General features: G+C 34.4%; 2 protein-coding genes across 2 annotated transcripts in view; one reads left to right on the top strand and one right to left on the bottom strand.

Annotated features, from left to right (window-relative positions):
- pde6c (phosphodiesterase 6C, cGMP-specific, cone, alpha prime) overlaps nt 1-5,564 on the top strand; it is a 31,209-nt gene extending 25,645 nt beyond the window's left edge. Inside the window, exon 22 of the mRNA XM_061966736.2 lies at nt 2,307-5,564. Coding sequence (XP_061822720.1) covers nt 2,307-2,350 — 44 coding nt within the window. The 3' untranslated portion in view covers nt 2,351-5,564. The remainder of the gene's footprint in view (nt 1-2,306) is intronic.
- A 4,173-nt stretch (nt 5,565-9,737) lies between these two features.
- The window catches only part of fra10ac1 (FRA10A associated CGG repeat 1), a 41,613-nt gene continuing 38,499 nt past the window's right edge, over nt 9,738-12,851 (bottom strand). Inside the window, exons 13-14 of the mRNA XM_061966738.2 lie at nt 10,198-10,285; nt 9,738-9,889 (exon numbers count right to left, since the gene is read on the bottom strand). Coding sequence (XP_061822722.1) covers nt 9,847-9,889; nt 10,198-10,285 — 131 coding nt within the window. The 3' untranslated portion in view covers nt 9,738-9,846. The remainder of the gene's footprint in view (nt 9,890-10,197; nt 10,286-12,851) is intronic.

Here is a 12,851-nt window from a genome sequence, read left to right as displayed (position 1 = left end):
CATTGTAATATTGGAAGAAAAACAGCACATAATTTTCCCACAAGAAAATAAAGATAAAGTTGTGACTTTTCGAGAAAAAAGTTGATTTGTATATTGGGGCAAAAATTATTTTGATTAAAAGTAAAAGGTTGCAATTGTACTAAAGTAAGTTGTAATATTGCAAGACAAACGGCACATACTTTTTTTTTTCACAAAAATGTCCTAATTTAATGAAATAAAGGTGACATTACATTGAGAAAAAAACATCATGATGAAAAGGAAAAATTTTGCAATTGTATGAAAATAAAGTTATTATATTGCAAAAAAAACTGCACATCATTTTCCCACAAAGAATAAAGATAAAGTTGCGACTTTATGGGGGAAAAAGTTAGATTTTGTCAAGAACAAATGTGTTGCATAATGGGAAAAAATCCCCATGATTAAAAGGAAAAATGTTGCAACTGTATTAAAATAAAGAAAAACAGCACATCATTTTACCACAAAAAAAAGTCGTAATTTAATGAAATAAATGTGACATTACGAGAAAAAAGTCGGGATTTAAAAAAAAAAAGAAAAAAGTATTGTAATTAAGTTAAAGTTAAAGTACCACTGATTGTCACACACACACTAGGTGTGGCAAAATTATTCTCTGCATTTGACCCATCACCCTTGATCACCCCCTGGGAGGTGAGGGGAGCAGTGGGCAGCAGCGGTGGCCGCACCCGGGAATCATTTTTGGTGATTTAACTCCCAATTCCAACCCTTAATGCTGTTAATGCCAAGCATATAAGAAAATTGTACGAAAAAAAAGTTGTAAAATTGCAAAAAAAAACACCACATAATTTTCCCATAAAGATGTTCTAATTACATGAGATAAAGTTGTGACATTACGAAAAAAAGAGTGGTCGTTTTTCAAGAACAAATGTGTTAAATTATCAGGTGGGGAAAATCCTTGCTAAGAGGAAAAATTTTACAATTGTACACATTTCAGGGGATAAAATCCTAATATTGCAGGAAATCACAGTTTTTACGAGAGTAAACTTACATGAAAAAAGCAAATAATTATACAAAACATCATTACCAATTTTACGAGAAAAAGGTTTACATAAATATATATTGGTAATATTAAAACTTTTTTTTTTACAAGACTGAGGCTAATTACATGAAACAATTTGAAATCATGAAGTAGTAATAATATCTGGGGAAAGTTATATTTTAACGACAAAGCATTTGTAATAATGTGTGAAAAAGTCATAATTTAACATGAATAAACTTGTCATATTATGAGAAAAAGGCTTGGCACAATGACAAGAAGAAAAGTGAGGGAAACGTTTGTAAATACAAGAGAAAAGTTGTCATTTCCCGATTGTGATAGTAGTCATGTAACCGTATGAGAATAAAATCGCAACGCAGAAAGTAAAGAAAATTGTACTCTGACAAGAGAAAAATGCAAACTTTCACTTGAAGTTTTTGGTGGACATCTAACCAAACATGAGCAAAATAAAGTGCAAAAATAGCACAGAAAATACGTACACTGTAAAAACTGAAATCTAAATTAGATTAAATATCTCAAATAAGGGTGATATTTGCTTATTTTTTGTCTGATAAGATAATTCTTCTCACTAAGCAGATTTTATGTTAGAGTCTTTTACTTGTTTTAAGTGTTTTGGTCCTAAATGATCTCAGTAAGATATTACAGCTTGTAGCTGAGATTTGATGACCTATATTGAGTAAAACATGCTTGAAACTAGAATATCAACTGTTGCAAAGCTGTGTCATCAACACTCACAAGTATAAAACTACTTTTTTAAAGAAATAATTTCTTATTTCAAGCATGAAAAAAAAAATCATGACTGTGACACAATTGTGTCTCATATTAAAACAGATTACTTTGCTGTTTTATTTTCAATGAAACAATAGAAAATACGTACTCATATAGTTGTTATTAGTGAGAATATACTTATTTTAAGGTATTTTTGGGTTCATTGAGGTTAGCTAATTTTACTTGTTTTGGAAAGTCTTGACAAGCCAAATTTTCTTGTTCTATTGGCAGATAATTTTGCTTAGTTCAAATAAAATACCCCTCATTTTTGTTTAGTTTTTTCTTGTTTTTGAACACTGACTCTTTGCAGTGCACAGGATTTACTGTGTAGGCCACATTTTTTTGTGCGTGCAATAGAGGCAATACTTTTATTCGGTTCACATTCAAATTTTGTGTGTTTGAAATTGTATTTGAAAAGTCAACATGAGCCAACAATCGTATCGATTGAAGCACTTTTATGGCAGATAAACAATTAAAGATGAATTGTTGCTTCCTTGTTTTCCAGCGGGCGGCGGCGAAGGGAAGTCAAAAACGTGCGTCGTCTGCTAACTTCCTCCTCCTGGCGCTTGGATATGAACTGTTGAGCCTCCTGCTTGGATCTATAGAACTTCCTGGTTTAGGTCCAGTCCAACCTAGACCACTTTTAGTCTCCTAGACCTGCCTGAGGACGGAATAATCGCACACGACGAAGAACAATGTGGGAATTCTTGAAGACATGTTGGACGATGGAATGTTTCCACTTCTTCGGACATGATCCACGGACGCTAAGCCCCGCCCACGACTCCTCATGTCATGTTGCTAGCCAGTTAGCGCATTGTCTAGTTGCACTTAGCTGCTGCTGATTGAGCAGCGCCCAATGGATGAAGGCTGCGGTCATAATACAAAACCCAAAACCAGTGAAGTCGGCACGTTATGTAATTCGTAAATAAAAACAGAATACAATGATATGCAAATCCTTTTCAACTTATATTCAATTAAATAGACTGCAATGACAAGATATTTAATGTTCCAACTGAGAAACTTTATTTATTTTTGCAAATAATCATTAACTTAGAATTTAATGGCAGCAACACATTGCAAAAAAGTTGGCACAGGGGCATTTTTACCACTGTGTTACATGGCCTTTCCTTTTAACAACACTCAGTAAACATTTGGGAACTGAGGAGACACATTTTTTAAGCTTTTCAGGTAGAATTATTTCCCATTCTTGCTTGATGTACAGCTTAAGTTGTTCAACAGTCCGGGGGTATGCGTTGTGGTATTTTAGGCTTCATATTGTCACACACATTTTCAATGGGAGACAGGTCTGGACTAGAGGCAGGCCAGTCTAGTACCCGCACTCTTTTACTATGAAGCCACGCTGTTGTAACATGTGGCTTGGCATTGTCTTGCTGAAATAAGCAGGGGCGTCCATGGTAACGTTGCTTGGATGCCAACATATGTTGCTCCAAAACCTGTATGTACCTTTCAGCATTAATGGTGCCTTCACAGATGTGTAAGTTACCCATGTCTTGGGCACTAATACACCCCCATACCATCACAGATGCTGGCTTTTCAACTTTGCGCCTATAACAATCCGGATGGTTCTTTTCCTCTTTGGTCCGGAGGACACGACGTCCACAGTTTCCAAAAACAATTTGAAATGTGGACTCGTCAGACCCCAGAACACTTTTCCACTTTGTATCAGTCCATCTTAGATGAAGTGAAGTGAATTATATTTATATAGCGCTTTTACATAGTGAAACCCAATATCTAAGTTACATTTAATCCAGTGTGGGTGGCACTGGGAGTAGGTGGGTAAAGTGTCTTGCCCAAGGACACAACGGCAGTGACCAGGATGGCGGAAGCGGGAATCGAACCTGGAACACTAAAGTTGCTGGCACGGCCACTCTACCAACCGAGCTATGCCGCCCCATGATGAGCTCGGGCCCAGCGAAAAGCTGGCGGCGTTTCTGGGTGCTGTTGATAAATGGCTTTGGCTTTGCATAGTAGAGTTTTTACTTGCACTTACAGATGTAGCAACAAACTGTAGTTACTGACAGTGGTTTTCTAAAGTTTCCCCAAGCCCATGTTGTGATATCCTTTACATACTGATGTCGCTTTTTGATGCAGTACCGCCTGAGGGATCCAAGGTCACGTGCGTTCAATGTTACGTGCAGTGATTTCTCCAGATTCTCTGAACCTTTTGATGATATTACGTACTGCAGATGGTGAAATCCCTAAATTCCTTGCACTAGCTCGTTGAGAAATGTTGTTCTGAAACTGTTGCACTAAGTGGTGACCCTCGCCCCATCCTTGTTTGTGAATGACTGAGCATTTCATGGAAGCTGCTTTTATACCCAATCATGGCACCCACCTGTTCCCAATTAGCCTGTTCACCTGTGGGATGTTCCAAATAAGTGTTTGATGAGCATTCCTCAACTTTCTGTCTTTTTTGCCACTTGTGCCAGCTTTTTTTAAACATGTTGCAGGCATCAAATTCCAAATGAGCTAATATTTGCAAAAAATAATACAGTTTTCCGGTTCGAACGTTAAGTATCTTGTCTTTGCAGTCTATTCAATTGAATATAAGTTGAAAAGGATTTGCAAATCGTTGTATTCTGTTTTTATTTACCATTTACACAACGTTCCAACTTCACTGGTTTTGGGTTTTGTAATAAAAATGGGAAATTTACGAGTACATCTAATAAGAGAAAAGTTGGAATTTTGTCTAAAAAAAAAAAAAAAGTGTAACTTTATGAGGTACAGCAAATCTAATTTTTTGAACTAAAGTGGTGATTTTACACGACTGAAACCCGTAATCTTACAAAAATACCTTTGGAAGGTTATGAGAAAAAAATCATAAATTGCAAAACAAATGTAAAAGTGGCAAAAAAGTCGAAAATTAATTTATATAATATCTTTAGAAAAAGTTTTTTGTTTTACGGCAACACATTTGTCATTTTTTGAGTCTTATTTTTTCGATTATAAACGATGTTACTGTACGAGAAAAAGGACATTTGGAAAACTACGAGACAAAACTTGTACATTTGTGGGCTTGATACGAACTACAGGGAAACTTTTTTGAACTTCTCTCTACAAAAAATCTGAATATTCTAAAAATTATGAGGACTAAAAATATTTTGAGTTATTTTACGAGAATAAAACAAAAGCAGCTTTACGAGAAAAATTGTAAATTACTTGAAGTGTCATAATTCAATGACAAAGTTGTAATATAATATATAATAATACATACATATTTAGAGACAGAAACGTTGACTATTTTGTAATATTATGGAGAAATGTGTAATATTTGGAGAAACTTGACGAGTTAATGAGCATAAATGTGTCATAATTTTACGAGATTTGCCCAAAAAAAGTCCTAATTTGGGGTTAATCAGTTGAAGAAACATTCCAAGAGTTGAGGCCAACAATGAATGCGAGCACTTTTACTTGAGGAGGAAAGGTTTCATTATCAATCTACTGCATAAACACATCGATTGGGCCAAAGTCCTCCTTGATGTGGCGCAAAGCTGAACTGTTTTACCCTCTTTTTTTTTTTTTTTTTAAGTAACAAGCCTCCTCTTTCAAAACATGAGCCATCAATCAAAGGTCCTTAATCCTATCAGGGCAGCTTTACAGCTACCTGGAAACGTCGCTCTCTCCCTGCTTGAGGAGCCAAAAAGTGCACCCGGGCCATCATTTCATAACCCGTTGAAATGACCTCATCGAGTGTACGTGTCAGAGATGTATGTAAGAAGCAAATAAACAGAGTTCACCGTGATCACTTTTGTTTTTGTGTCACCATGTCAAGGTTAAGCAAGGAGCAAACCTAAGCAACCCGCCTGCAAGGCTTAGTGGCAACAAGCGCTCCCTCTTAGTCACATATCGTGCAAGGATCTCTCAGGCCCAAAGCTGGATGAGCCTGCAGGAAAGAGGATAAGGGGATTGCTTCTGATCCAACCCCCCCCCCCCGACTCAACTGTGTCTGGATCTGCTTGACATCCCCACGCGCTCTGCTTGCGTCTTCAAGCTGTCATTGTGCGCCTCCATTCACCTAATACTCTAATTCTTACAAGGAACTATTTTTTGGTCATTTTCTTCTGCAATGCAATTTTAGGAGTGGTAATATTACAGGAAAAATAGCGCGATATTTTACCAAAAAATGTCCTGGTTTCAAGAAGAAAAGTTGGAAAAATAAATTGTCATATTATGAGGCAAGACAATTATTTTAATGGGGAAATGCTGCAAAATTGTACAACAATAAAATTGTTACATTGCAAAAAAAAAAAACATGTATTTTAAACAAAAATGTCCTAATTTCAGTAAATAAAGTTGTAATATCACAAACGTTTACAAATTTTTGAAAATAGATGCGTTGTACTAAAAGGGAAAAAAATTAATTATGAACATTTTTTGCAATTGAACAAGATAAAAATAGTAGTATTGCAAGAAAAATAGCACTTGATTTTAACACAAAAATTTCCTAATTTCAGGAAAAAAAGTTGGAAAAATACGACCAAAAAGTCGTAAATTTAAAAAAATTATTCTCTTATTTTGAGGCAAGACAATTATTTTAATGGGGAAATGCTGCAAAATTGTACAACAATAAAATTGTTACATTGCAAAAAAAAAAAACAGCATGTATTTTAAACAAAAATGTCCTAATTTCAGTAAATAAAGTTGTAATAATATCACAGATGTTTGTAATTTTTGGAAGATAGATGTGCTGTACAAAAAAGAGAACAACATTTTTAATAAAAAAAATGTTGCTATTGAACAAGATAAAAATAGTAATATTGCAAGAAAAATAGCACTTGATTTTAACACAAACATTTCCTAATTTCAGGGAGAAAAGTTGGAAAAATACGACAAAAAAGTCGGACATTTAAAAAATAAATTGTCATATTATGAGGCAAGACAATTATTTTAATGGGGAAATGCTGCAAAATTGTACAACAATAAAATTGTTACATTGCAAAAAAAAAAACCAGCATGTATTTTAAACAAAAATGTCCTAATTTCAGTAAATAAAGTTGTAATATCACAAACGTTTACAAATTTTTGAAAATAGATGCCTTTATAAAAGAGAAAAAAAAAATTATGAACATTTTTTGCAATTGAACAAGATAAAAATAGTAATATTGCAAGAAAAATAGCAGTTGATTTTAACACAAAAATGTCCTAATTTCAGCAAAAAAAGTTAGAAAAATACGACCAAAAAGTCGTAAATTTAAAAGAAATAATTCTCTTATTATGAGGCAAGACAATTATTTTAATGGGGAAATGCTGCAAAATTATACAACAATAAAATTGTTGTATTGCCAAAAAAAACAGCATGTATTTTAAGCAAAAATGTCCTAATTTCCTTAAATAAAGTTGTAATATCACAAACGTTTAAAAAAAATTTGAAAATAGAGGCGCTGTACTAAAAGGGAAAAAAAAAAAATTTAATGAAGAAATGTTGCAATTAAACAAGATAAAAATTGTAATATTGCAAGAAAAATAGCACTTGATTTAAACACAAAAAATGTCCTAATTTCAGGAAGAAAAGTTGAAAAAATACGAGAAAAGAGTCGGAATTTTTCTAAAATAAATTTGTCATATTATGAGGTAAAACAATTATGCTGCAAAATTATACAACAATAAAATTGTTACATTGCAAAATAACCCAGCATGTATTTTCAACAAAAATGTCCTAATTTCAGTAAATAAAGTTGTAATAATATCACAAATATTTGTAATTTTTTGAAAATAGATGTGCTGTACTAAAAGGGAAAAACATTTTTAATGAAAAAATGTTGCTATTGAACAAGATAAAAATAGTAATATTGCAAGAAAAATAGCACTTGATTTTAACACAAAAATGTCCTAATTTCAGGAAGAAAAGTTGGAAAAATACGACAAAAAAGTCGTAAATTTAAAAAATAAAATTTAAATTGTCATATTATGGACAAGACAATTATTTTAATGAGTTAATGCTGCAAAATTATACAACAATAAAATTGTTACATTGAAAATAAGGTTGTAAGATAAAAATTGTAATATTGCAAGAAAAATAGCACTTGATTTTAACACAAAAATTTCCAAATTTTTAAAAATTAAGTTGTAATAATATCACATATAATTTGTATTTTTCAAAAAAATAGATGTGTTGTACTAAAAGGAAAAAAACATTTTTTTTTTTAAATTGTTGCAGTTCAACAATATAAACATTTTAATATTTCAGGAAAAACAAAATGTAATTTTAACACAAAAATTTCCTAATTTCAAGATATGAAGTTGTAATATCACAAAAAAAATTATTTTTCCAAAAAATAAATGTACTGTAGAATAAAGGGGAACAAATAATTTAGAGGAAAAATTGTTGCAATTGAACAATATAGCAATTTTAATACAGCAAGAAAAAAACAGCTCATAATTTTAACTCAGAAATGTCTTCATTTCAAGAGGTAAAGTTGCGATATCACAAAAAATGTGTATTTTTTCAAAAATAAATGTTATGTAGTATGAAGGGGAAAAAAATAATTTAGAAGAAAAATTGTTGCAAATAAAACAATATAAAAAGCTCATACACAATTGTCCTAATTTCAAGGGAAAAAACTATTTAAAGAATACATTCTATTCTATTCTATTAAGAGCTGAACACATATAACTTAGAGGAAAATTTTGAAATTTTACATAAATACTATTTTAATATTGTAAGGAAAAGAGCACATCATTTCAACACTATCCTAATTTCAAGTGATAAACTTGTAATAATACAAGAAAAAGTTTAACATTTTTAAGAACACATAATTTAGAGGAATAATTTTGCAATTTTACAGAAGTAAAAAATAACGCTGCAAGAAAAAGAGCATTTAATTTTACGATAAAAAATATCCTATTTTCAAGAGAAAGTTGTAAAAATACAAAATAAAACTCGCAAATTCTCGAAAATAAATGTGTTAAACAATAAGGGCGAAAAATCCATTTTGAGGAAAATTGTTGCAATTTCACAGGTTTAAAATTGGAACACTGCAAGAAAAACAGGACATACGTTTAACATAAAAATGTATACATTTCAAGAGATAAAGTTGAATAATATGTGGAAAAAAACCTGTCATATCATGAGGGCAAAACCATATAATTTAGTAGACAAAATGTTGCAATTGTCTGGAAAAAATGTGTAATTTCACTCCAAAAATTTTCTAATTTCATGAGATAAACTAATTTATATGGTTTTGCCCTCATGATACGACACATTTTTTTCTCCAAAATTTCTCATATTATTCAACTTTATCTCTTGAAATATATACATTTTGACGTTAAACGTATGTCCTGTTTTTCTCGCAGTATTCCAATTTTAAACCTGTGCAATTGCAACAATTTTCTTCAAAAGGGGTTTTTCGCCCTTATTATACAACACATTTATTTTCTAGAATTTATTTTGTAAAGTAGTCATAATGCATGACAATTTTTCAAGAATAAATGTATCTTATTATGAGGAGGAAAAAATGTCATCATTTAGCAGAATTTTTTTTTTTAGCAATTTTACAAAAATGGGGAAAAACAGCATGTACCGTAATTTTCGGAGTATAAGTCGCACCGGAGTATAAGTCGTACATGCCGAAAATGTATAATAAAAAAGGAAAAAATCATATACAAGTCACACTGGAGCCCAACCAAACTATGAAAAAAACTGCGACTTATAGTCCGAAAAATACGGTACTCCTCTTCACCATTTCTAGAATCAAACCAAATGTGGAGTTAATGCTAACATGCTAATGCTAAGTGTTTCTGTCAGTGATACATGTAGCAGTAATACTGCTAATTAGCGATTTCACAACATCTTATAGCGTGTATTCATTTAAATCAATTAGATGTTGGTGCTAATGCTACCACTAAATTAAAAAAATGCATGGTTTGAATAAGGAATTTCACAGCTCCTTCCTTATAGAATGAAATCAGACCGATGCGGGGATGAAGTGATTTATTCCTGCAGGGGTCCAAAAGAAAAATCCGTGCGCTTGAATGGTGTGTGTGTGGGGGGGGGAGGGCGAGGCGTGATCACAGCGGGGGGTCTTCTAGAGGAACAAGTCTTCAAAGTACTCGTCAAACTCTTCCTCCCTGAAATGAAAATGTGTTTCAGGTCGACTGCTCTGTCTGAACAAGACACTCCAGCAGGGACAAAAGTATTAGGACAGTTCCCTATTTGCTTCTACTGCCCAGTGACCCAATGCCTAAGTATAGCAAGTCAAAGGTGACTGTAACAGCATGTTGCTCCCTAACGACTGCAGACAGCTGCAGCAGCAGGGATGTCAATGCGGCGGGAAGGTGAGAGGTATTAGGAGCCACGGACACGCTATGTACATGTACATGTACAGTACATGTACAGTATGTAGGCTTCGTGACACAAGTACGCTTTAATGGCTCACCTTGACTTTTCCTCCACTGCGGGGGCCGGCCCTCGCCAGTGGTCCGACTCTGACTGACCCTCCACCGGCTTGTCCTCAGGATCAGAGCCTGCGGAGACGAAAAAAAAAAAAAGAAAAGAAAAAAAAGGTGTTTATTGGTAGTAAGGCGTCCATTTGAGATGAGGCGTTTAAGCATAGAAGTGGAAAGACAGACTGATGTTTGCTGATTGGTTGTTGGATGATGATTATTACTAGAGATGTTCGATAATATCGGCCTGCCGATATTATCGGACGATAAATGCGTTAAAATGTAATATCGAAAATTATCGGTATCGGTTTTTTTATTATCGTTTTTTTTATTATCGGTATTTTTTAATTTTTTTAATTAAATCAACATAAAAAACACAAGGTACACTTACAATTAGTGCACCAACCCAAAAAACCTCCCTCCCCCATTTACACTCATTCACACAAAAGGGTTGTTTCTTTCTGTTATTAATATTCTGGTTCCTACATTATACATCAATATATATCAATACAGTCTGCAAGGGATACAGTCCGTAAGTCGTGCTGCTGGTCCACTAATAGTACGAACCTTTAACAGTTCATTTTACTCATTTTTATTAATTACTAGTTTCTATGTAACTGTTTTTATATTGTTTTACTTTCTTTTTTATTCAAGAAAATGTTTTCAATTTATTTATCTTATTTTATTTTATTTTATTTTTTTAAAAGTACCTTATCTTCACCATACCTGGTTGTCCAAATTAGGCATAATAATGTGTTAATTCCACGACTGTATATATTGGTTGATATCGGTAATTAAAGAGTTGGACAATATCGGATATCGGGCAAAAGCCATTATCGGACATCCCTAATTATTACCGCATTTTCCGGACCATAGGGCGCGCTGCCTATGAATGATCTATTTTCGATCTTTTTTCATACATAAGGCGCATTAAAGGAGTCATATTCTTATTATTTTTTTGTTTTAAATGTAAGACACTTCCTTGTGGTCTACATAACATGTAATGGTAGTTCTTTGGTCAAAATGTTGCTTAGATTATGTTTTACAGATCATCTTCAAGCCGCTTTCTGACAGTCGCTTCCGGATGCGCCGTTTTGTGGGCGGTCTTATTTACGTCTTCTCCCCGTCATCTTTGTTGTAGCAGTGTAGCGTGCAAGGACGGGAGTGTAAGAAGTGTCAAAAGATGGAGCTAACTGTTTTAATGACATTCAGACTTTAATACTTAATCAATAACGAAGCAGCATCCCGTGAAAAATCGTCCGACCGGGACTCTCTAATAACTGAAGTTCCTTGGGTGAATAATGTAAACTCACCACACCCACACACTGAGATTCAAAGATAGTCTGTTTTTGTCAAACCATCTTTTTAATGTGTTCATTTCTTCTGTTATTATTTGTATTAGCTTCTGTGTGTTCTCTCCTGAACAAAACACAGATGTATCATCTGCAAATAATACTAACTTTAAGTCCTTTGTAACTTTACAAATGTTGTTTATATAAAGATTTTGGTCCGAGTATTGATCCCTGGGGTACGCCACAAAATGTTTTCAGCTCTCTAGAAGTGTGTTCGCCTATCTTCATGTATTGCTTCCTGTTGGTTAAGTAGCTTCTAACCGGGTTCAAGACCAACCCTCTGATTCCATACTTTTCTAATTTGTGTATTGTTAAAGGCCTACTGAAACCCACTACTATCGACCACGCAGTCTGATAGTTTGTATATCAATGATGAAATCTTAACATTGCAACACATGCCAATACGACCGGGTTAGCTTACTAAAGTGCAATTTTAAATTTCGCGCGAAATATCCTGCTGAAAACGTCTCAGTATGATGACGTCAGTGCGTGATGTCACAGATTGTGGAGGACATTTCGGGACAGCATGGTGGCCAGCTATTAAGTCGTCTGTTTTCATCGCAAAATTCCACAGTATTCTGGACATCTGTGTTGGTGAATCTTTTGCAATTTGTTCAATGAACAATGGAGACAGCAAAGAAGAAAGCTGTAGGTGGGAAGCGGTGTATTGCGGCCGACTGCAGCAACACAAACACAGCCGGTGTTTCATTGTTTACATTACCGGAAGATGACAGTCAAGCTTTAGCATTGGCCTGGGGAGAACTGGGACAACAGAGACTCTTACCAGGAGGACTTTGAGTTGGATACGCAGACTCGGTACCGTGAGTACGCATGCAGCTGCGGCTTCCAAACATTTGATCGCTTGCCCGTACGTGCGTGCCGCTATGTGCGTGTCACGTACGTAACTTTGGGGACTTTGGGGAAATATATGTGCTGTATGAACTTTGGGGAGGTGAACGGTACTTTGGGCTGTGGGATTGAGTGTGTTGTGCAGGTGTTTGAGTTGTATTGGCAGGTTATATGGACGGGAGGGGGGAGGTGTTTGTTATGCGGGATTAATTTGTGGCATATTAAATATAAGCCTGGTTGTGTTGTGGCTAATAGAGTATATATATGTCTTGTGTTTATTTACTGTTTTAGTCATTCCCAGCTGAATATCAGGTCCCACCCGCCTCTCACAGCATCATCCCTATCTGAATCGCTCCCACTGCCCTCTAGTCCTTCACTCTCACTTTCCTCATCCACAAATCTTTCATCCTCGCTCAAATTAATGGGGAAATTGTCGCTTTCTCGGT

The sequence above is a fragment of the Nerophis lumbriciformis genome, linkage group LG11, assembly GCF_033978685.3.
Source record: "Nerophis lumbriciformis linkage group LG11, RoL_Nlum_v2.1, whole genome shotgun sequence".
Lineage (NCBI taxonomy): Eukaryota > Metazoa > Chordata > Actinopteri > Syngnathiformes > Syngnathidae > Nerophis > Nerophis lumbriciformis.
The sequence above is the reverse complement of the archived record's forward strand: the minus strand, read 5'-3'. Positions and strand labels throughout refer to the sequence as shown.